The sequence below is a fragment of the Alexandromys fortis genome, unplaced genomic scaffold (genome assembly GCF_014885135.2).
Source record: "Alexandromys fortis isolate MF-2015 unplaced genomic scaffold, M_Fortis_MF-2015_v1.1 scaffold_1, whole genome shotgun sequence".
Lineage (NCBI taxonomy): Eukaryota > Metazoa > Chordata > Mammalia > Rodentia > Cricetidae > Alexandromys > Alexandromys fortis.
In genome coordinates, this window is record NW_026067927.1 from 29,428,504 (window position 1) to 29,450,608 (window position 22,105).

Consider the following 22,105-nt stretch of genomic DNA (forward strand, 5'->3'; position numbering starts at 1 on the left):
CCTCCCTCCCTCCATCCCTCCCTCCTTCTCTCCCTTCCTTCCTTTTCTTGAGATCATAATTTTCTTGATCTTGGCAGGATTCTGGTTTCTCACTGTGGGGTTTTTGGTTCATGGTAAATGTTTTTTGTCACAAGTTTCTATCTGTGCCCAGTTTGCTGAAAGTTAATCATGCATGAGTCTTGAATTGTATCAAACATTATGTAATTTTTTTTTCTAACCTGTTGCTATATTATGTAAATTTCCTTTCAAATGTTGAACCAGCTGTATATACCTGGAATTAATCCCAGTTGATCATGGCATATAATTCTTTATAATGTTGGGTTGAATTTGCTAGTATTTTACTGAAATTTTTGTATCTATATTCAGTATTCATGAGAGATTCTGGTCAGATTCTTGTAACATCTTTGTCTAGTTATGTATTAGGGTAAGGCTGCTCTTGTGGAATGTATTAGGAAGGAGTCCCTTCGCTGTGATTCTTTGAAACAGACTGTAGGGACAGGTGTGACTTGTATTGTATTGTAAAATATCAGAAGTGATTCACTAGTGACTTCATGTGGGCCTGGTGCTTTCTGTTTTGGAAGGTTGCTGATTACTGATTGAGTTCTTCAGAAAATAAAGGTCCTCTCAAGTGTCTATCTTTGTGTGCATTTTAGCTGAGTGTGTTTTAGGAAATCGGTCCATTTCAGGTGAGTCAGTGAAATCTGAGAGCATGGAATTATTTAGTTTGATTTAATGTCTCTGAGTAGGTTTTTGCTAGACCTCACATAGTTGGGTCTTTTCTTTTCATTTTTGCTAGCTATTCTAATGGTCTCTGCCTTTTAATCAGTACATTTAGGACATTTATTTATATTTAAATTGGTATTTAATATAAATTTATTTATATTTAAAGTGCTATTGATACAAGTGGGTTACTATTTACTACATCTACTACTGTTTGTTATTCATGGCTATGTATATATACACACACATTTGTGTGTATGTGCTTGTTTGTGCAAAGGTGTGCATGTGTAGATGTTCACACACCTTTGTGCCTATGTCCAGAGGTTTATATTACATGTCCTTCTCAATTGTTTCTTTACCTTATTTTTTGAGACAGTGTGTCTCACTGAACTCACTGAACTCACTAGAACTCACTGGCTACGCCAGATGGCCAACGAGCCCCAGGGATCCTGTCCCTACCACCCAGTGTTGGGGTTATAGGAGTGTACCACCATGCAGCCTTTTATGTGGGTGCTGGGGTTAAACTGAGTCAGCATATTGTATCACACTTGACCAACTGAGCTATACCCCCCACTCTCTTCTTTTTTTTTCTTTCGTTCTTTTTTTTTTTTATTTCCGTTTTGGTTTTAATTAAGCATATTATAGGATTTTAGGTCCCCCCCCCCATCCTGTCTGGGTAGCAATAATATTTTCTAAGTAAACATTTTTAGTGATTGCTGTGGTGGTTTGAATGAGAATGTCCCCATAGGTTCATGTATTTGAACACTTGGTCCCCATTTGGTGGCACTGTTTAGGGATGTTGTGAAACTTGCAGGATGTGAAGCCTTGCTAGAGGAAGTGTGTTTCTGCGGTCTCTGTAGTGTGTTTCTGAGTTTGTAGCCTCACTCCACTTCTACTTCGTGTTTGTGATTGAAGATGTCATCTCTTAACTTCCAGCTATGGCTGCTGGCTGCCATGACTCCCTGAGATTATGGACTCTTCCTCTGGAGCCATCAACCAAATAAACTCTCCCATAAGTCACTTTCAGTCTTGGTGTTTATCACAGCAACAAAAGGTTACTGATACACTTCGTTGCTTTTGAGTTTACAATGTACATTTATGACTACTCCAAGTCCTCTCTCATGCAGGACTCCAGCTGCTCTTGGTCTTTTAAGGATTCCTTCCCATGCTTTATAACATTGCTATTTTTTTTAACTCGATATATCCTTAAACAACAGGCACAGTATACACTGTTGCTATTATTTCGAACAAATACTTATCAGTTGGGTCAATTGGGTCTAGTATGAGAACTAGAAGTCAGTGAGATGGCTCAGTGGATGAAGGCAGTACTGCCAACTGACCACCTGAGTTTGATCCCTGGGTCCAACACGGTGGGAGCCACATAGGTGCCATGGCAACACATGCGTGTGCATCTTGCCAACACACACACACACACACACACACACTAAATAAATGTTATGAGTATTTAAAGAATATGAGAATTAAAACTTTTGACTTGTTACTTTAATGGCATCCTTTCATTATATAATTTGAGTTTTCAATTTTTATAATCTTTCTTTTTTCTAAAGGCTTTTAACATTTCTTGGAAAAAGAAAAAGAAAAAACCGTTTCTTGGAAATACGGTTCACTGGTGACTAGTTCTCACAAATTTTGTATAAAATAGAGATTATTTTCCTTCATCTTTGAAGGGTAGTTTTGCTGGACATGGTGCTATATACCTCGAACCCAGCCCTTGAAAGTTGGAGGCAGGAAAATCAAAAGTTCAAGGTCATACTTGGATATATACTGAGGCCAACATGGGCTGTGTAAGTTCCTATCTCAAAAAGAAAAACTAATTAATTAAATTGACTGATGCACGATAATAAAAACTCAGAGTTAGAAATTGTTGTTCAACCTGAAGATCCTAAAACCAAAACAGCCAACCACTGGGTCTTACCTTGACCTTAGTCTGAAAATGGCGATCCTACCTCCAGGAATCTCAGAAGGAGACTGTGTCTGAGAGCTGTCTTCCCCGTCTTATATCTCTAGGGCTGGGATTAAAGGCTTGCACCACTGTCATTAAAGGTATTCACCATCCAGTTTCTATGGCAAACTAGTGTGGCTACTGGGGTAAAAGGTGTGTGTCATTATGGCTACTGAGATTAAAGGTGTGTGTCACTGTGGCTACTGGGATTAAAGGTGTGTGTTACCATTACCTGGTCTGTAAGGCTGACCAGTGGGACTGCTTTATTTTCAGATCTTCAGGCAGTCTTTATTTATTAAAATATAATTGAAATGCCACTACAATTGACAAGGGAGCTGGTGAGCTGGCTAAGCCAGTAGGAGACATTGCACACAGGCCTCATTAGTGATCTTTGTTCATCCTCAGAACCCACAGAGGAAGGAAGGAACTGCTCCTGCAAGCCTCTCTCTGACCACCATATGCACATGAGAATTTTAAAGATTGCTAGACTCCAAATTCCCATATGTTCCCCCAATTCTTCAAGCCCTTTAAATAGTTTGCCATATACTCTTGTTGTCCCATGGTTTTTGAGAAATTGGATATAAATCTTGTTTCTTGTAGGTAAGGAGCTTTCCTCCTGCCCATGGGTTTTTCTCAAGGTCTTCTCGTTGTGTTTGAGTGTGCATGCATGCACACGTGTATGAATATGCACATGTGCATACATGCTCACACATGTGGAGGTTAGGGGACAGCTTTTGGAAGTAGGCTCTCCCTTTCTACCTTGTGGATCTTAGGTATTGAGCTGAAGTCATCAGGCTCAGCAGCAAGTGCCCTACCCGCTGAGCAGCCTTGCCCTCTGCTGTCTGGGATTTTGCTTTTGTCTGTGTTTGCTTTTGGTGTGCTTTACATTTTCTCTTGCAAATACAGTTTTGAAAATAAGCATTCTGTTTACTTACATCCTGCCACACAGAAGGGTTGGTGTTTCATACATACCTGCGATGCCTCTTCTCTGTCTCTTCTGGAAGCTGAACTCACGTGGTTCAGTGTGTTCCACCTGGAGCTCCATGGTCTCTGTTACTGACGCTGTATTGCTTCAGAGTTGTACCTTGGGAAGTACCTCTCTTCACACTTGTCCCCTCACATGGTGCTGATGGTGGCTGGTCAAAGGAGTCAAAGTGTCCTGGCCAACCAAGTCTCTTGCTTAGGTTTTATGAACTTGAGTCACCAGCCAGAGGTATGGGCTGGATGAGTGACAGTCACTTCCTTCTGCTGCTCAAGAGCATCCTTGCTGCCTTGAGCCACCTTCTTTGAAAGGTCTGTACGTACCAGCAGTTGCTTTGGCTTGCATTCTGTAAAGATTCATTTGTGAGTGTCAGTATATTTTTAAGACAGGGGCCTCAAACTCAGAGATCCACCTGCCTCTGCCTCGCTAGTGCTGGAATTAAAGGTGTGTGTCACCACACTCAAACAGAGAATATATTTTAAAATAGATATATATGCTTATAAATTCAGATAGCTTTGATTGGAACAAAATCAGATTTTCATGATTACAAATCTTACGGGCTACGGGTATAACTCAGTAATAAAGTACCTGCTGAGAGCACGAGAGGCCCTGGTTCCAGCCCTAGCTCCATAAACGCTAAGGGTTTCCATTTCATGATGCAGAAGCTAACAAATACTAACCTTAGGGGATAGGGAGGTGGCTCAGTTGTTAAAGTGTGTGCTGTGTGAGCAGTGGGTCTCAAGTTGAGTCCCCAGCATCCACTTAAAAGCTAGGTGTCTACCTGAAACCCCACCTTGGGGTGGAGTGATAGGTGGTTCTCTGGAGTGGGCGGGCATGCCAGCCTACCGAGTCAGTGAGTGACCCTGTCTCAGAAAGGAAGGTGGAGAGCAATCATGCTTACTTACACACATGCACTCACACCCACATATGCTTGCCTACACTTGAACATGTGCACGCATATTCCTCGTGCATACACAAACAAGCAAAATGCCAACTGTCACCCATGAACTCATGCTGGCAGGGGTTCCTGCTAAGACTGATGTGGGTGCTTGTTTTCCACCATCAGTGTTAACATTTGGATACTTACACTCCCCAAAGGCTTGTGTGTTGGGTGCTTGGTCCCAGCCTGTTGTGTGGTTGGGAGGTGACAGAACCTTGAGGAAGTGAAAGCCAGTGGAAGGAAGAAGGGTCTCTGGGGTACTGTCCTGGACAGGCATACCCATTCTTCCCCACAGCTCTCTCAGGCTTCTCCTGTGACCCGTTCTCACTGTAATGCTCTGTACCACAGGCCCAAAGAGGTGGGTGAGTGACTCTGGACCAAGGCCACTCAAACTCCGAGCCTGAACAAATCTTCTGCCTTTACAGTTGATGCTCTCAGGTGTTCGTCACAGTGGCAGACAGCTGAGGAACACAGTCAGCGGCGACACCCTTTTCACTGCAAGTTCCAGTGGGCGTTTCTTACTGCAGTGTGTCCTTTTCTATCACTAGTCAGCCGGATACCATTTCCTCACCTGATTTTCATACAGAAAATGGTCTTTTCGCAGCTACACCCTCAACACACAGTTCCGCACTAGGTCAGAGGCTTGTGACTCATCTGCTAGTGATCATTTATTTTGGTTCCTGATGTTTTTCGGTGCAACAGGAAGCTGTTCTATTATCCTGATTTGTCTTTATTACTGTGCCCAAGAGGGATGCGGTGACCCCATTGGGCTTTGGGAGGCATGTTATCTCTGTATCTGTGTGGGTGGGAGTGGCCGGTGCACTTTCAGGCACGTGTGCAGCCAGCCCTCACCTGGTCTTATCGTTCTGTTTTGAGGTAGGGTCTAACCAGATAGCTCTGGGTTTTCCCAAAACCCACTCTATAAACTAGGCTGGCCTTGAACTTATGGTGATTCCCTTGCTTCTGCCTTCAGAGTGCCAGGCTGGCAGGTGTACACCACACCCAGCTCTCAACCTGGCTTTAATTAGAATACCAAGTGTGGGCCTTGCTGACTTCTCTCTAACAAATGCTGTTTTAAATAAACCTGTAAATGTGACTTTATACTTTTAAATGGGTCAGAAGTCAGATTTCCCAGACACAGCCCTTGAAATGCCTGTCAGTTCAGTTGTCATGGGCATCCTGACTCTTAGCACACATCCACTCATTCTCCCAGCTCCAGTTTGCTTCAAAGCCTGGTCACATTTCTGCTGTGTCCTGTAAGTGAAATGACGGTGGCAATGAAACTTGGAGGGGCCCAAGGCTTCTCCCTTCCTCTTAGAGCGGTACAGCTGCCTCTGGGAAAAACAGAGCCAACCTTGAGTTCCCTAGGAAGGTCACAGAGTCACGGAGCATTGTCACAGGGGTGTTTGAGATGTACCCAGCACAACACATGGCTTTAGTGCCGAGTAACGATAAGTGACCCACCTCACGCTTAGGGCAGTATGGTTTCTCCCTGTCATGCTTGGGTTTTCTTTAAGCAAATTCATTCTACAAATAGGCCTACAGAATAGAATTCCCTGATAAGCAAGGCAGAGACAGACCCTTTGCACAGGCTCTGTGGTAGTATGAAGACTTCCTGGTCAATCTGAATGCTCCGTGGCTGGTGTGAATGCTCATGACCAGTATGATGCTCTGTGGCTGGTGAGTGCTCCATGACTGGTGTGATTGTTCTATGGCTGGTGTGAATTCTTCACAGCCAGTGTAAAACGCTCCATAGCTGATGTGAAATTTTCATGGCTGGTGTGAATGTTCCATGACTGGTATGAATTTTCTGGACAGTGTAAAATGTTCCATAGCTGGTGTGAATTCTCCATGGCTAGTGTGAACACTCTGGCCAGTGTGACTATTCTGCAGTTAGTGTGAATACTCTGTAGCCAGTGTAACTATTCTGCAGTTGGTGTGAATACTCTGTAAGCCAGTGGGGATGCTCCACAGTGGGTTTGAATATTCTATGGCACCATGCCAATGTTCCTTGGTCATATATCACTTCCCATCAAGTTGCACCTCCAAATCCCTTCTTTCCCACCCTCTTGCACCTCACTTGCCATGTGTCTCTCTTGACTTACCTGTTATAGACATTTTAGTTGAGGGTTGCTATTAAGTATTAGCACTGTGTATTGGGCGTCCCCCCCCAGTAATCTAGTTTTTTCTATCCATATGTGTTACTGAATATGTAAACTTTAGTCGAATAATGTGTTATGTGTGTGGTCACATGTTGTTGATCCATCTACCTGTCCTTGGATTTTGGATGCCTTACCCACTTTGGTTACTGTACATGCCACTATTTTTTGTGAATAGGGCATTGATGGAATGCCAATTCTTAGATCTTAGATATGTAGCTGAGTAAAATGGCAAGCTCATATGTCACTTTATGTTTATTTTATGAGGAAATCAATGTTTTTTATTTATTTATTTATTTATTTATTTATTTATTAATTAAAGATTTCTGTCTCTTCCCCACCGCCGCCTCCCCTTTCCCTCCCCCTCCCCCAATCAAGTCCCCCTCCCTCATCAGCCCAAAGAGCAATCAGGGTTCTCTGCCCTGTGGGAAGTCCAAGGACCACCCACCTCCATCCAGGTCTAGTAAGGTGAGCATCCAAACTGCCTAGGCTCCCACAAAGCCAATATGTGCAGTAGGATCAAAAACCCATCAATTTTTTTTTCTGTGTCTGCACTGTTTTACGTTTTTCTTAAGTGAGGAAATTATGGAAGGGTCACAATCTCTCCACAGCCCACGATTTGAAGTTGCATCTCACTGGAGTTTTGAGTTGCACTTTGCTAATGACTTGAACGTTCAGTGTCATTTCTTGTGCCTATGGCTGTGTATTCATCGTCTCTGGGGGAATGCCTGTTTGAGTCATTTGCTCATTTTAAAATTAGATTATTTTATTATTGAGCTATAAGAGTTCTTTATGGATTTGGATGCTAGACCCTTACCTGATATGTAATTTTAAAATATTTTCTCTCATCCTGTAAGTGGCCTTTTCTTTCTCAACGGTGTATTTTAATGTACAAAAGTGTTTTATAATTGAATTGAAAAAATTCTTTGACAGCCTCATACATACATATAATGAACTTTGGTCTTTTTCACACACGCTCTCTTATATTCCTTTCCCTCTCCCATCTAAGCTCTTCTCATTTCCAACAAGTCCTTGCCAGTTTCAAGCCCTCTCTTCCTCATCCTTTTTTGGCTCACTGAGTTTAACTGGAATTTCTTACACAAGCATAGGTGAAGGGGTTCTTTACAGGGGTACAGACAATTTACCAAAGGTACAGTACTGAAGAAAATGGTCCTCCCTTCCCTACCTAGTAACCATTAGCTGTCAGTGAATCCCTCAGGAAGGGGCAGGACTTCATGAGCACCTCCCCCATGATGAAATGTTGCCTGGCCCAGTCTTAGATGCACAGAAGTTTTTAGTTTTGATAAAGCCCAGTTTATCATTTGTAGTTGCTGCTGCCACTTACCCCTTTGCTGTTATTTCTAGTCCTCCATTGCTGGATCCAAAGGTATGAAAATTTTATTCATGTTTTCTTCTAATAATTTTATCATTTTAGACCTTATATTTAGTCGATCAAGTTGTTTTCAGTTAGTTTTTGTGTAGAGTGTCAGGTGGGCATTAAGGGGTCGAGACAGGCAGACCCTGAGAACTCACTGGCCAGCCAGTCTAGATAAAAATGGTGAGCTTCAGGTTCAGTGGAGACAGTAAAGCAGAGGGTAATGAAAGAAGACATCCAGTGTCCTGCTCTGGCCTCTCCATGCATGAGCTCATATGGGTGCATCTGCAAACCCATGTGCACACAGTACAACACACACACACATACACTAAGAGAATCCATGTGTGTCTGTTTAAGGGGTATCTAGAATTATTAAGATTTGAAAGAGGGAACATATACTCATGAACAGGATATGGTAAATCCAGGTGCAGAGTCCTTAGAAAGCTGGGGACCATTCACATGCTGTTTCACACGACCTAACCTGGTCTTTACCACCCTCTCTTCTTCCTTATAAGAGGACATATAGGCAGACAAGAAGCACTGCCTCTATTGGACCAGAGAGTCCAAGGTCATGGGCAAAATGAATACCCACTATACACACACACACATACACACGCACGCGCGCGCACACACACACACACACAGAGAGAGAGAGAGAGAGAGAGAGAGAGAGAGAGAGAGAATAGACTTTCCTTATATCTTACAACCTTTGTCAAAAATAAATTGACCTCTGATATGTGGGTTTATTTCTGGGTCTAATTCTATTCTGCTTGTCTGTTTCTAGCTAGATGACAGTGGCATATTGTTTGGTTACTATGGCTTTGTTGTGAGTTTTGAAGTTGTGAAGTATATGTTCTCTTCATTTTTGTTTTTAAAGATTGCTTTGGTTATTTGGGATCCTTCGCAATACCATATGAGTATAAAGTTGGCTTTTACCCTTGTTTCATCAGTGTACAAATCTTGCCTGTGTTTGAGGGACATTTCCCCCAAATGGTTTATCCTTGATGCTCATATAATTGATTTCTACATTTTCTTTTTGATTATCTATTGCCAGTGTCCAGAAACACTGTGCTGTGTGTTAATCTTGCACCCTACAACTTTCCCTTTTATTTATTAGTGCTAGCATGTTTTATATAGAGGGTTTCCATGTGATTTTCTGTATATTTAAGCATGTCATTTGCAAATAAAGATCATTTTACTTTTTTCAGTTAGTTAGAAGGCTTTTTATTTAATTTTGTCCCCTAATTATTCTGACTAGCAGCACTTCTGACATTGCATTGAGTAGAAGTGGCAGCTGCAGACACCTGCCTCATTTCAGATCTTCTAGGGAAAGGCTTTTGGGTTTTCATCAGTCTGTGTAATATTAGCTGTGAGTTTTTTATATTATATCTTTATCTTGCCGAGGAAGAGGAAGTTCCTTTCTATTCTTAGTCTCTCTCTCTCTTTCTACACACACACACACACACACACACACACACACACACACACACACACACACACGAAGAGCCGGGTGTTGTGGCACATGTCTTTAATCCTACCACTTAAGAGGCAGAGTTAGGCAGATCTCTGAGTTCACGGCTAGCCTAGCCTACAAAGTCAGTTCTAGGACAGTCAGGACAGCCAGGGCTATGCAGAGAAACTGTCTCCCTCCCCCAAATAAAAATAAATGAAATTATGAATAGGTCTATCTTTTTCTGCATCAGTTGAGGTACTCACATAGTTCTTCCTTGTGTCATAAGAGGTGAGAACACATTAGGGAAGATGGGGGTTGGGGAAGGACTGGGAAAGACCAGAATAGGAATGTGAGAGAGAAAGGGCCATGTGAACTGTGGGTGAGACTTGCACAATCCCTGCTGCTGTGTAACCTCCAGGGTGGGGCCTCAGGGCACACCCTTTTTTTGTAGTCAGATGTGATGCTCCAGCAATTGAAGTGTTGCTTTATTTCATGTGTTGAACTATCTTTACACTCCCGTGATAAGTCTTGCCTGACTGTGAACTATATACAGCCTCTTAGTGTGCTGCTGGACTTTACAGTATAGTTGGTGGAGGGTTTTTATACTGCTATTAATAAGAGATGTTGGTCTGTTTTTTTTTTTTATGCCTTTGTCTGGCTTTGGAATCAAGATATTATTGTTCTCATAAAAGGAATCAGGAGGGCTGGGGATAAATGACAGAATCCTTGTCTAACATATTTGAGGCCCTATATTCATTCCTAGCATGAAAAGAGGGGGTGGGTCAGAAATATTACTTTCTTTTCAATTTGTTTCTGAGAAGGATTGCTATTATTTTTTATAGAATTCACTAGCAGTGCTTCTGGGCTTTTCCTTTTTATTACTTTATTCATTTTGTGTGTGTGTGTACGCCCATACTTGCACACAGGTGTATATCAGGCACACATGTGGAGGTTGGGGGACAACTGGCAGGTGTCTGTTTCCTTCTTCCACCCTTTGGGTCCAGGGAATTGAAGTAATGTTATCAGGCTTGGTGGTGAGCACCTTTACCCCCGGAGCCATCGTGCTGGTCTCTGGAGTTTTCTGAGGGAAGTTTTTGAGGAATGACACAATGTCTTATTACAGATCTGTTCATTTTCTCTGTTTCATCACTGTGTGTACATATGTGTTGTTGGGTGGCGGGAATCAATCCCAGCTTCAGATGTGCTCATCATGTGCTCTGCTGCTGAGTTACAACTCACTCTGCTGTTTTTGAATTGCTTGTTTGTAGTTTATGTGTTCCTAGGAATGTGTCCACTTCACCTCGGCTACCTAATTGTTGCTCTATAAATAAGTCTGGTTTCAGTAATCTTTCTTCGTTTTGTCTGGTCAGTCTAGGTGAGAGCTTGTAAACTTTGATCTGATTGACTCTTTCTGCTGTTACTCCCTCCCCAAGTCCTTATTTAATGCCGGGTGTGGTGGCATACGCCTTTAATCCCAGTACTAGAGGCAAAGACAAGCAGATCTCTGAGCTCCAGGCCAGCCTGGTCTGTAGAGCGAGTCTAGGAGAGCCAGGGCCACACAGAGAAGCCGTCTTGGAAAAACAACAACAACAAAGGTTCTCATTTGGGAAAACAAGCTCAGATTCAGAGATATGCTGCCCCTCGGTGGTGTTGGAGGGACACAAAAAGTCAGGAAAAGGATTGACAAAGGTCAACCTTGTTATCATTTCCCAGAAGCTGTTCACCTTGTTTTTGGAAATAGGGTCCCTAATTGGGACTGGAGCTCACTGATTAGGGTGGGTTATCTAGCCAGTGAGTCCCCTGGAGATGCCCGTCTGCATCTCTGCGATGCAGGATTGTAAGCATATGCCACCACATCCCGCTTTTCTTGCATCAGTTCTGGGAATCTGAACTCAGAACTTGGTGCTTGCACAGCCAAACCCTTTCCTGACTAAGCCATCTCCTCAGCTCACCTTACATATTTTTAATAGGTATAAAATTTACAGTGGTTCCCTATGAGTCAAGACATCATGAGGCCATACTTAAAAAAAAAGACAAAAGAGCATATTTTAAAAGTCATACTGAATACAGCTGCAACTGTATTGGACTTTTGATAACCTGTGGAGTTTGCCCCATGTAAAAATCATCTTCCTAGCCGGGTGGTGGTAGCGCACGCCTTTAATCCCAGCACTTGGGAGGCAGAGGCAGGCCGATCTCTGTGAGTTCGAGGCCAGCCTGGCCTACAAGAGCTAGCTCCAGGACAGGAACCAAAAGCTACGGAGAAACCCTGTCTCGAAAAATCAAAAAAAAAAATCATCTTCCTAGAGTACCCTGGTGACTTCCAGACAGTTCGTTCCCTTAGCCCTTCCTGAGTGGAGACTCCGTGGCTGCCCTCAGGAAATGCTTCTTTAAAATATATCGGGTGGCTTTGTTTGTGCGTCTGCTCACAGGAAGGTGTGTTGGTGTGTTTTCCAATTCAGTGACTTTTCCACTTGGGGGATTCATCTGTCCCAACTGTCTGGCCACACAACTGGATTCTCACTGTCTTCTACTGGCCTCTCCTTACCTGTAACCAAAGAGTGAAGGCGTCAGAACAGAGCAGCATGTTTTCATTTTGCTGCTTGTGATGGTGGAAGCCTGTTGGCCTTGTGGCTTGCATCCTCTGATTCCGTCCTCATTCTAAGGGGCTTTTGGGCGCCAACTGATCGGTGCCAGTAGCTGCCTCCTGAGCAGGTTTCAGGCCCTGGAAGAACTGGGAGGGAAGAAGGGACACACTGGTCACTGTCCCTCAACCTTGCCCTGATCTCCTGAAGCTGAGTGGGGCAAATTGTTGAGGTGTAGCTCAAGGTTCTCCTGTCTTCCCAGATGTGTTCTGTTTCCAAGCTTTCATAAGGGGCTGTGCCACTGGCTCCTAACACCCCCTCGCCTTCCCAGGGTGATGATGGAGGTGGTCCTCACTGAGGCATAGTGCTGGGTCCTCATAGTGAGCACCTGTATCTGCGTGTGGATCCCACTGCAGATTCGTGTTTGAGGAGGGCAGCTCTGCAGCCCTTCCGCCCCTCCCCATCTAAGGACAACTGTCGCACAAAGCTCCACTGATCTCAGTCCCCAGCAGTGAGCAGGGGCTACCCCTGAGCTTATGGATGGAAGGCTGAGGGAGACTGACCGTGAGAGGAATAATGATCTGTCTCCTCCTGTTTCAGCTGTGTTGGGGTGGAAGAGGAGGAGGCACCAGATATCGACATTTATCATTGTCCGAACTGCGAGAAAACCCATGGCAAGTCCACGCGTAAGTACCTCAGCCTATCAAGGTCACAGCCCAGTGGCTCTGGTGCTGGGGACCCCTCCAGCTTAGCTGACTGCTTTCTGATTGATTCTTGCTCTCAGAGGCAGCCACACAGACTCCACCATCACCAAGGCCTTGCAAGGGCCACACCTAGCACCTATAGACTACCCCATGTTAAGTGTGGGCTTGGGGCTCAGGTGATAAAAGAGGTATTCAGGGCCCCCAGCTTCGCCAAGCCAGACACATGTGTATGTTTGTGAATGGCTCTGCTATCCATCCTCTAGGAGCTCAGCTTACCCCACCCAGCATCCCACAGTGCCTGTTGCTGTGTATCCGATGTTTCTCCTTTCTACCCTTGTTCTGCTGTGCAGCAGGTGCTAAGGGAATACCCAAGATGTAGGCTCAGCTCATATTGTGCAATTTCATCCAAGTAGGCTTTGAACTCCAAGGCTGAGCCCTAGTTATAAGTAGGGAGTGGACCTGTGGCCTGTAGAACACAGGGACTGCCGTGTGTGTGTGTGTGTGTGTGTGTGTGTGTGTGTGTGTGTATAGTGAGTATCTACCTTACCTCTGTCCTCAGGGCTCCTGCCTATGTTGGTGTTAGAAATACTCACATACACTGCAGGTAGACACTCTGGCTGTTTCACTGCTCACATGCCATGCCCAAGGCTGGATTGGTTGAGCTGGGGGATTAGGATGGGTCACAGGGGACTGTGTCCAACTCCCTTCATAGTCACTGCATCGCTCCCCTTTCAGGAGACCCTCACCTAGGTACTCAGTGCAAGCCGAGAGACCATATCCCTGCCTCTGTGCGTTAAGTGCTGTGAACACAGAGAGATGAAGAGAGAGATGCAGACAGTGGGGTAGGGGCAGTGAGGTGGGGATACAGTCAATGGGAAAGACACAGGCAACTCAGGAAGTGGGAGGGGACTCCAGTACCAGAGTACTCAGCTAACCGTGGAATACAGGCAATGGGGACGGGGAAATGGAGGGTCCACACTCCTGTTCAGTGAGCCAAGACCTATCTGAGACTCTGGGAACATTGGAGCCTGGCCTAACTCCTGGTGAGGCTGGTGCTAGGTGGGTGGGATCTCCCTGTTCCTGGGCTCTGTCTGCTGTCTCTTGGCTCTTCTAGGGCGTGGTTCTAGAGTGCACATTGCTGGATAATGGGGCAGCTCTGGTTTCTGGTTGTACTCAGTATCTGCCAGTTCAAGACTCCTAAAGCACCTTCCAGACCTCCCCAGACATACTTGTGCCCAGAGTGTCTCTAAGTCACTGACAATAAGGACAGGAAGGAGTGTTCTCACTCTCCTGGCACCTTGTTAAGCTCAGGGTCTTCTTTACCTTTATATAAGAAATGAGACAGATATGGAGAGCTTCCACTGGGACCCAGAGCTGTCCTGTGGGGCCTGGGAGGTGGGGTCACCGCAGAGCAGGGTTGGATCAAAAGATACCAGCAGGCATGTTCGTAAGGAGGGGTGGGGTAAGGTTGTGTGTGCTCATCCCAGAGTCCCTAGTGAAGGTGATCTGGAAGATGTTAGGGTCACCCTGAATGGTTCATGGTGTCTCAGGGAGTCATTTCTAAGAGACTCTAGATTGTGAGGAAGAAGAAGTTGGAAACTGGGGTTGAGCCTCTTTCAGCAGTCATGAATGTTTGAAGGGGTCCTGACATGGGGGCTCTTGCTGAGTCTGCTCAGGGTAGAATGTAGGTGTGGTGTGGGACTGAGTGTTGATGAGTGTTGGATCAGTGACGAACAGCTTGATTCTTTTGGTGCTGCCAGGCATCCTCACGGTGTCAACCACCTACCCACTGAGAAAGGCATGTGCACCGCCTCACCAAGACTCAGTCCCTGGGCTTGACTGGAGTTTGAGCAGAGGCTCCACAGTCAACCATGGCCCAAGTACCAGCTCCAGTTCCCATTCCTACCACCAGCTCCTAGGGAGTGACATGCACATAAGATGCCTGCAGTTTTACCTGCATGCCTACCTGCATGTTTGTTTGTCACTTTTTGCCACAGGCTGGGTTGCTTGAATAGCAGGAGATTCATTTTGTGCCATTCTGGTGACAGAGACCAAAATCAAGGTGCTAGCCCCTCTAGCATCTTCTCACAGGGTAGCGGGTGAGGGAGCCTCCTGTGCTTTCTCTCTCCATCACCTGGATGTCAATTCCATGACTCAGTCTCCTCTCAGGTGCCCCACTTCCTAATCACCTTGAGGACTAAAGATTTCAACATAAGGCTCTGGGGCACATATGTCCATTTGTGTGTGCTCAGAGGCGACTGTGTAAACACTGGGGTTAGACTCCTGATATTATTGAGAGGCTTGTACTCCTTCAAACACCACGGTCCAAAGTCCTAGTCCTTTCTCTGCGAGTCTCTACCACTCTTGGTTTTGAGCTGAGTGCCTATGAACACTGAGTAGTGCTGTCTGTGACGCTGTTTAGTCACACTTCCATCTCCAAAGCCTCGGTGACAAAAGGCCTCCTATGCTCCTGGAGAGCTCCAGCCTGGGGCTGGTACTAGGAGCCGACTTGAGGTTGAAAACCTTCCTCCTGCTTCTTGTTCCTTCTACCCTGGCTTGAGGCAGGGCCTGCAGTGGTGGGTACCGTGAAGAGCAGGAGCCGGGGCCTCCCACGCTGCTTTTTCTTCATTAAGCAACAGGGGTGTGGGTTTTAAGGTTCAACCCCACATAGTCTCTGTGTGTTCTCTGAGGTGATTTTGGCCAAGTGGGTCTTGGTTAAGGCATCAGACAGGTTTATTTGACCAAGAAAAATCTAGTACAGGAGTCTCAGGCTCCTGGACATGAGCCTGGCAAGGTGCCTGATGTGACAGAGGCCAAAGGAACAGTGCTGTTCTGCCACCACAGCGCTGTGGCAGAACACACTCAGCTGGGGGCCCGTGATGTCGGTGGGAGCCCGGGTGTTCCCAGCACTGCCCTCTGTTGCTCATAGAGGGCATGGCAACTTCAGTACCAGGGCCTGCATGACATCCCTGTGCCTCCGGCCATCTTCATGGCACATTGGCTGCAAGGTGGGGAAAGAGGTGTTGGAAAGGAAAGGTCCTGGCAGAAAGGTGACAACTCTTTGTGGAGGACAAGCAGAATGAGTCCCCCATTGTGGGATGGCGAGCACCTTCTAAGAGTCACCTGAGTGAGGAAGGCCAGGGCTGGCGTGGAAGCCTGACCTCCATTATGAGAACAGGGATGAAGATAAGGAGGTGTGAATGTGGGCTGGCAGGGTCTGTGGGAGAGGTTTTGAGTTTGCTGTGTTGGCGAGCTCCCTAGCTTCCTTTTTGCCCCCTGTGGTGCCCAGGGGGATGTCTTCTTATAGTGTAGGGGCCTCCAAAGTTGGGTGGCAGCTGTGTTTGGAACAGACCCATCTTGTGTCTCCTCTACAGTCAAGAAAAAGCGGACCTGGCACAAACATGGCCCCGGGCAGATGCCAGACATGAAGCCAGTGCAGAATGGCAGCCAGCTCTTCATCAAGGAGCTGCGAAGTCGAACGTTCCCCAGGTAGGTGATCTTTCTCAGGCAGGTGGACCAGCCATTCTTACCCAGGTGGTGGTCCTTCATTGGGTGGTTGGGCCTTTCCAGGTAAAGTGTTTTCTACGGATGATTGCCTTTTCTCAGCTGGGCAGATCTTCCACAGGTGGTGGGGTCCAGGCAGTGCTGTCTGCCGGGTGGACCCATCCATGGAAATCCTGCCTCCTTCCCCATCTTCTGATCGCTGCACACAAGGCTGTGTGTACTGTCCCTCTCAGTACACATTACTGTTACTGGGGACTCCCCTTCTAGGGGAGGCAGGAGCGTCAGGCCTTCCATAGACAGGTCGCTTCTCTCTTGTGTGTGCACCTCTTGAGGGCACACATTGGCGCTGCTCTGGGTGGAAAGTACCACTCTCCGTCCTGTTTTCTGGCCACCTGCCTCTGCCCTCGCCACATGGTAGAGGCCTTTCCTTCCCTCTACTGCCTATACACTTGTTCTGTCTGAGTTCTGGCAAAAAAGTAGGCAAAGAGCAGTCTCAGGAACCTGTTCTGGGTCACCCACAGTTGTGAGGCTGGTACTGTTTGTCTGATAGAAATCTTTATTTCTCTCTTACTAGTGTCATTGCATAGAGAGTTTTCAATTGCTGGGTTTCTTTTGATGCTTATTATGTGATGTCACATGATTAACTGATCAATGGTTTACCCTGGCTCCTCTGAGCTGAGTGCTACTCCCCCAGCTCCCCAACCTTCACTGAGATGTAGTTCACTAACTATAACACATTCATTGAAAGTCAGGAGCTCTTGACATGCGTGTGCCTCCCCACAGGTGTGTGCATCCATACAGGTGTGCGCATTCTCACTGGTGTCTGTATCCTCACAGATGTGTACATTCTCACAGGTGTGCGCATCCTCACAGGTGTTTGCATCCTCACAGGTGTGCTCATCCTCACAGGTGTGCGCATCCTCACAAGTGTGCATATCCTCATAGGTGTGTGCATCTTTATTAGTCAACTTCAGAGCCTTTCATCTCCACAAAGAAATCCTGCCAACTTCTCGTTCCCCATGGCCTTGAGAATCCACAGGCACCTTTACCTTCTGAGCCCATTTTCTCATGTGTAAATCTGAGACATTTCCTAGAAATAGAATCACCCAGTATTTGGGTGCCTTCTTTTAATCTGATTATTTTCAAGGCTCATCCACATTGTAGCATTTGTCAGGACTTCATTCTCTTTTTGGTTGAATAATATCCCATTGTCTGGCTGGCTGGACCACTTGCTGTTTATATCATTCAGCTGATGGCCATTTGGGCTGTTTCTGTTTTTGTTTTCATATTTTTGCTTTCTGACTACTGTGAATAATTGTGGTCTAAATATTTAGATCCACGTTTTGTGTGGTCATGTTTCCATTTGTTAGCGTGCAGTCCCTGGGTCAGATGGAAATTCTGTGTGTAATAGTCTGAGAACCACCAGGATGCTTTGCAAGGCAGTGGCATCATGTGACATTCCCGCCAGCCTACAGGAGGGAGTTCTCCAGCTCCCCTTCCTGTCTAGCTTTTGGATCTGGCCAGCCGTCCTGTGGGTGTGAAGTGGTCTCTTATATTTTGACTTGCATGCCTTTCATGACTAGAGATGTTGAACAATTTTTAATTTACATGTGGGCTTTTCTCTTCTTAGGGAGTCTACTGAGATCCTTTGCCTCATACACTGTGTGTGTACACACACGTGTGCACCTACATTTGGAGGCCAGAGTATAATCTTAGGTGTTGTTTAACTGGCATGATTCATTCATTCTCTCTCTCTCCCTCTCTCTCTCGATGGAATCCCCCCAGCCCTTTGCCTCACACTTTAAAATTGTTTATTATATTTATATATATTTGCATATGTGTGTAAATGCATTCATGTGCATAAACAGGCATGGAGGTACTTTTATCTGCTGAGCCATCTCACTGATCTTGCCTCATATTCAAAGTTTTTAAAATTTACTTTATGAGTGTTTTGCCTCTGTGTGTGTGTGTGTTTGTGTGTGCGCGCGCGCGTGCACCACGTGCATTTTCAGTGCCCATAGAGGTCAGAAGAAGGCAGCAAATCTCCTGAACCTGGAATTATGAGTGGTTTTGAGCTGTCATATAGGTACTAGGAACCAAACACGGGTCGTCAGCAAGAGCAGTGAGTGCTTTTAACCACCGAGCTATCTCTCCAGCACCACCCCTTACACCTTTTAAAATAATATTTGTGTCGTTGACCTGTAAAGGTTCTGTGCACATTGCAATGCCTTTTAAGAATTCTGTGTATGTGTTTGTGTCTGTGTGGCCCTATATATTCATAAGTAGAGGAGCTTGTAGAGTCTAGAAGAGGGCATTGGATCCCAGGAGCTGGAGTTACCATCTGGCAGTATTCTCTCTCCAGCTCCTCTTTCCATATTCTCGATGCATACTCCTTGTGCATGACTGGCGAGACTTCCTGCCTCATAGTTTGTCTTTTTTGCTTTCTTGATGGTGGCCTTTGAAGCAGAAAGCACTTTTGATTTGTTGGTTTTATCTAATCTTCCAATTGTTTCTTGTACTCTTGTTGCGATCTAAAGCCTTCGCAAAATCCAAGATCATGAAGATTTATCTTCCTGTCTTCTCCTAAAGGGTTTGTAGTTGTAGCATTTAGTGTGTACTTTGATACATGTTGAGTTAATTTTTGCATATAGAATGGAGTAAAATCTAACTCCCCCCCCCATATCACTTGTTGGAAAGACTACCTTTTGCTATTAGACGGTCTTGCCATCTTTGTTGAAATCATTTGCTCATAAGTGTCCTCATTTATGTCTGAACAAAATTCGAGGTACTGTCCATGTTTGTTCTTGTGCCAGGAGCACACTTGACTCCTGTAGTAAGTTGTGGAGTAAATAGCTGTGGGTCCTGAACCTTTGCTCTATGTTTTCAAGATTGTGTTTGTTATTCTGGATCCCTCATGTGGTCCATGGATTTTTAGATCAGCTTGTGAGTTTTGACAGATTCTACAAGATGAAGTAGAAGGATTTGTTTTGCTTTCTTTTTGCCATGTAGGAGTGCAAGAGAGAGAAAGGTGAGAGAGAGAGATTCACCTAGGTGATGGTGTCTCTCTGTGGAAAGGGTGGCCAGCATACAGGAACATAGTAGAGTTTTTCTGTCTCTCATCATTGTGGTACCTGCCTTCCATGTTCCATCACAGTTACCAGTGGACCTGTGTGCCTTGCTCTCAGTGGTGGGTGGCTGGAATCAGCACCACAAACTTGCCTACAACTATCTTAGTAGTTTTCAGGATGCTGTGGCAGGCCAACCTCCTGGAGCATGGGCGGCACATAGCCAGGTATCCTGAGGTGCCGGACCCTCCCTTTCTCCACAGTGCTGAAGATGTGGTGTCCCGTGTACCAGGCAGCCAGCTCACTGTGAGCTACATGGAGGAGCATGGCTTCACCGAACCCATCCTTGTCCCCAAGAAAGATGGACTGGGCCTATCTGTTCCTGCGCCGACATTCTATGTGAGTGATGTGGAGAACTATGTGGGTGAGTACTGTCCTTTGTGTATCTTATAGGAGCCTGGGGTAGGGAGGTGTTGGGATGAGGAACTGTGCTGTGTATAAGCACCCTGGCCTTATCCTTGTCTGATGAGAGTAGGTAAGGCTTAAGGCTCCTGAGCCAGGATCTACCACTGAGCCTGGAGCCCCAGTGATCCTTCTGTGGCTGTCCCCGCTTCTCTTTCCCAGTGCAGCATCACAGGTCACACTCTCCACTGTAAATGAGTGCTAAGGATCTGAGCTCAGAAGATGTAAATACTTTGCTTTACCCAATGACCCATCTCCAAGACTTTCATGAAGATTTGTTTGTTTGAGACAGGGCTTCACTGTGTAGCTCTGGATGGTCTGGAACTCTTTATGTAGACCAAACTGGCCTTGAACTCACAGAGCTCTGCTTGTCTCTGCTACCACACCTGACACGTGGAACACTTTAAATACACAAAAGAAAGAGACAAACAGCAAGCCTGTGCACCTGGCTGTTGGCCACACCCTCCCACCAGTTGTGGGTTGATTTTCTCGTCCCCTAACTTTTTTCCCTTAAAGTGTTTGAAGACCTACGTTTGACTATATCATTTTGCGCATGAACTCCAATGCTAGTTGAAAATGGTTTTAAATATACTTGCAATTCAGTCACTGCTCCACATTGATAATTCCATGATGGAGTCACAGAGGTGTCTTCTGACACTGTGACATGATGTTATCATCTACAAATGTGTTGGGCCACATTCTTGGCTATCCTGGGATACATGTGACTGTGGGCTGCAGGTTGGCTATGCTTATACTTTGACCTAATTCTCCCCAGTTCCCTCAGAGAATTCCTGTTTAGAGTTGCTGAGAAGGCTTGCCATGTAATGATGACCTGAGTTTCACATTCCCAGAACCTACGTGACAAGCTAATGTGGTAGTGTGCATCTATAATCCCAGCACCCCTCCTGTGAGATGGAAGCCTGGGACAGGAGTTACCCAGAAGCTCACAGCCAGCTAGTCTGGAGTATGTAGCAACAAAGATCAAAGAGTAGACAGTGGAGACCAACTCCTGAGAGTTGTCTTTTGACCTCCACATGCACACTTGCATTCACATACATGATATGCACAATGCACCCATTTACATGTGCAAAGTTCTGGGTTTTATCTCCAGAAATACAAAAGACTCTTTACATTGGGTCATTTGACTCAGAATTAAACAGGACCCATGAGTTTTCATGTCCCTTAAATATTCTTTTGCGACAGCCTCACACCCCTGCCATTTTGTCAGTTTTGTGGGTCCTACAGAATTTCTCATCTCCAGGATGTGATTGGTTGTCAGAGCCCCTGCTGTGGCATCCAGCAGCTCTCTGTGTCCTGGGTGTTTTCCCATGAGCTCTGGCTTACAGGCCTTGCGTTCTCACTCAAGGATTTGTGTCTCTCCCTTCCCAGTGGGTGCTCCTCCATCTTTGAGGACACCTACAGTGCCTAACACACACCTGTAATGATGCTGCCATGGTCAGTGGGGCCTGGTGTCCAGGCTTCTTGTCCACAGATGTCCCAGAAGCTTCCACCTTGTGTTTGAGCAGCCACTGTTGACCTGTACAAAGGGCATGTTTGCCTGTCCATTCTGTATTGTTTCTTCCTCTCTCGCTCATGACTTTCCTATCCTTGGTTATTTGAAGAGCTTCGGCTTTTCCTCATCAGCTACAGAAAGGGCAAAATAAGTGTTCTCTCCTTTAGTTATCGATTAATCAGAACAGCAAGTTGGTGCCTATATTAGTTCTGTATTAGAATTCTACCACTATAATAAAATATTTGAGACAAACATTTTACAAAGGGGGAAAGGTTATTTGAACTTATGGTTCTATAGCTACAAGTCCATAAATCATGGGTCCCAAAGTTTTGCATCCCTAATAAGATTGTGTGTGATGGTGCAAACTGATCATATAATATACCCATGAGATGAGGAAGCAAAGGAAGAAGGAACAAGGGTCCTACAATTCTCTCCAGGGACTTCCCTGTAATTGGGCATTTCTCTCCCATCTACCTGTTCCCAAATACCTGGCAGCTGCTTTCCAAATTACTATACAGAGGCTTATATTAATTGTAAATGCTTGGTCAATAGCTCAGGCTTGTTACTAGCTAGCTCTTACATTTTAGGTTAACCCTTGTTTCTTATTTATGCTCTGCCATGTATCTCCTGCTCCCTCTGCATCTGCTGGCGACTCCTCTGATTCTGCCCTTCCCCTTCCCATC

The 22,105-nt window shown here is 45.5% G+C and overlaps 1 protein-coding gene across 3 annotated transcripts in view; it reads left to right on the top strand.

Annotated features, from left to right (window-relative positions):
• The window catches only part of Phf2 (PHD finger protein 2), an 81,360-nt gene that overhangs the window by 35,575 nt on the left and 23,680 nt on the right, over positions 1 to 22,105 (top strand). For all 3 annotated transcript variants that reach the window (XM_050144182.1, XM_050144183.1, XM_050144181.1), the window contains exons 2-4: positions 12,775 to 12,860; positions 16,253 to 16,367; positions 19,711 to 19,871. In XM_050144182.1, the coding sequence (XP_050000139.1) occupies positions 12,775 to 12,860; positions 16,253 to 16,367; positions 19,711 to 19,871 (362 nt within the window). The remainder of the gene's footprint in view (positions 1 to 12,774; positions 12,861 to 16,252; positions 16,368 to 19,710; positions 19,872 to 22,105) is intronic.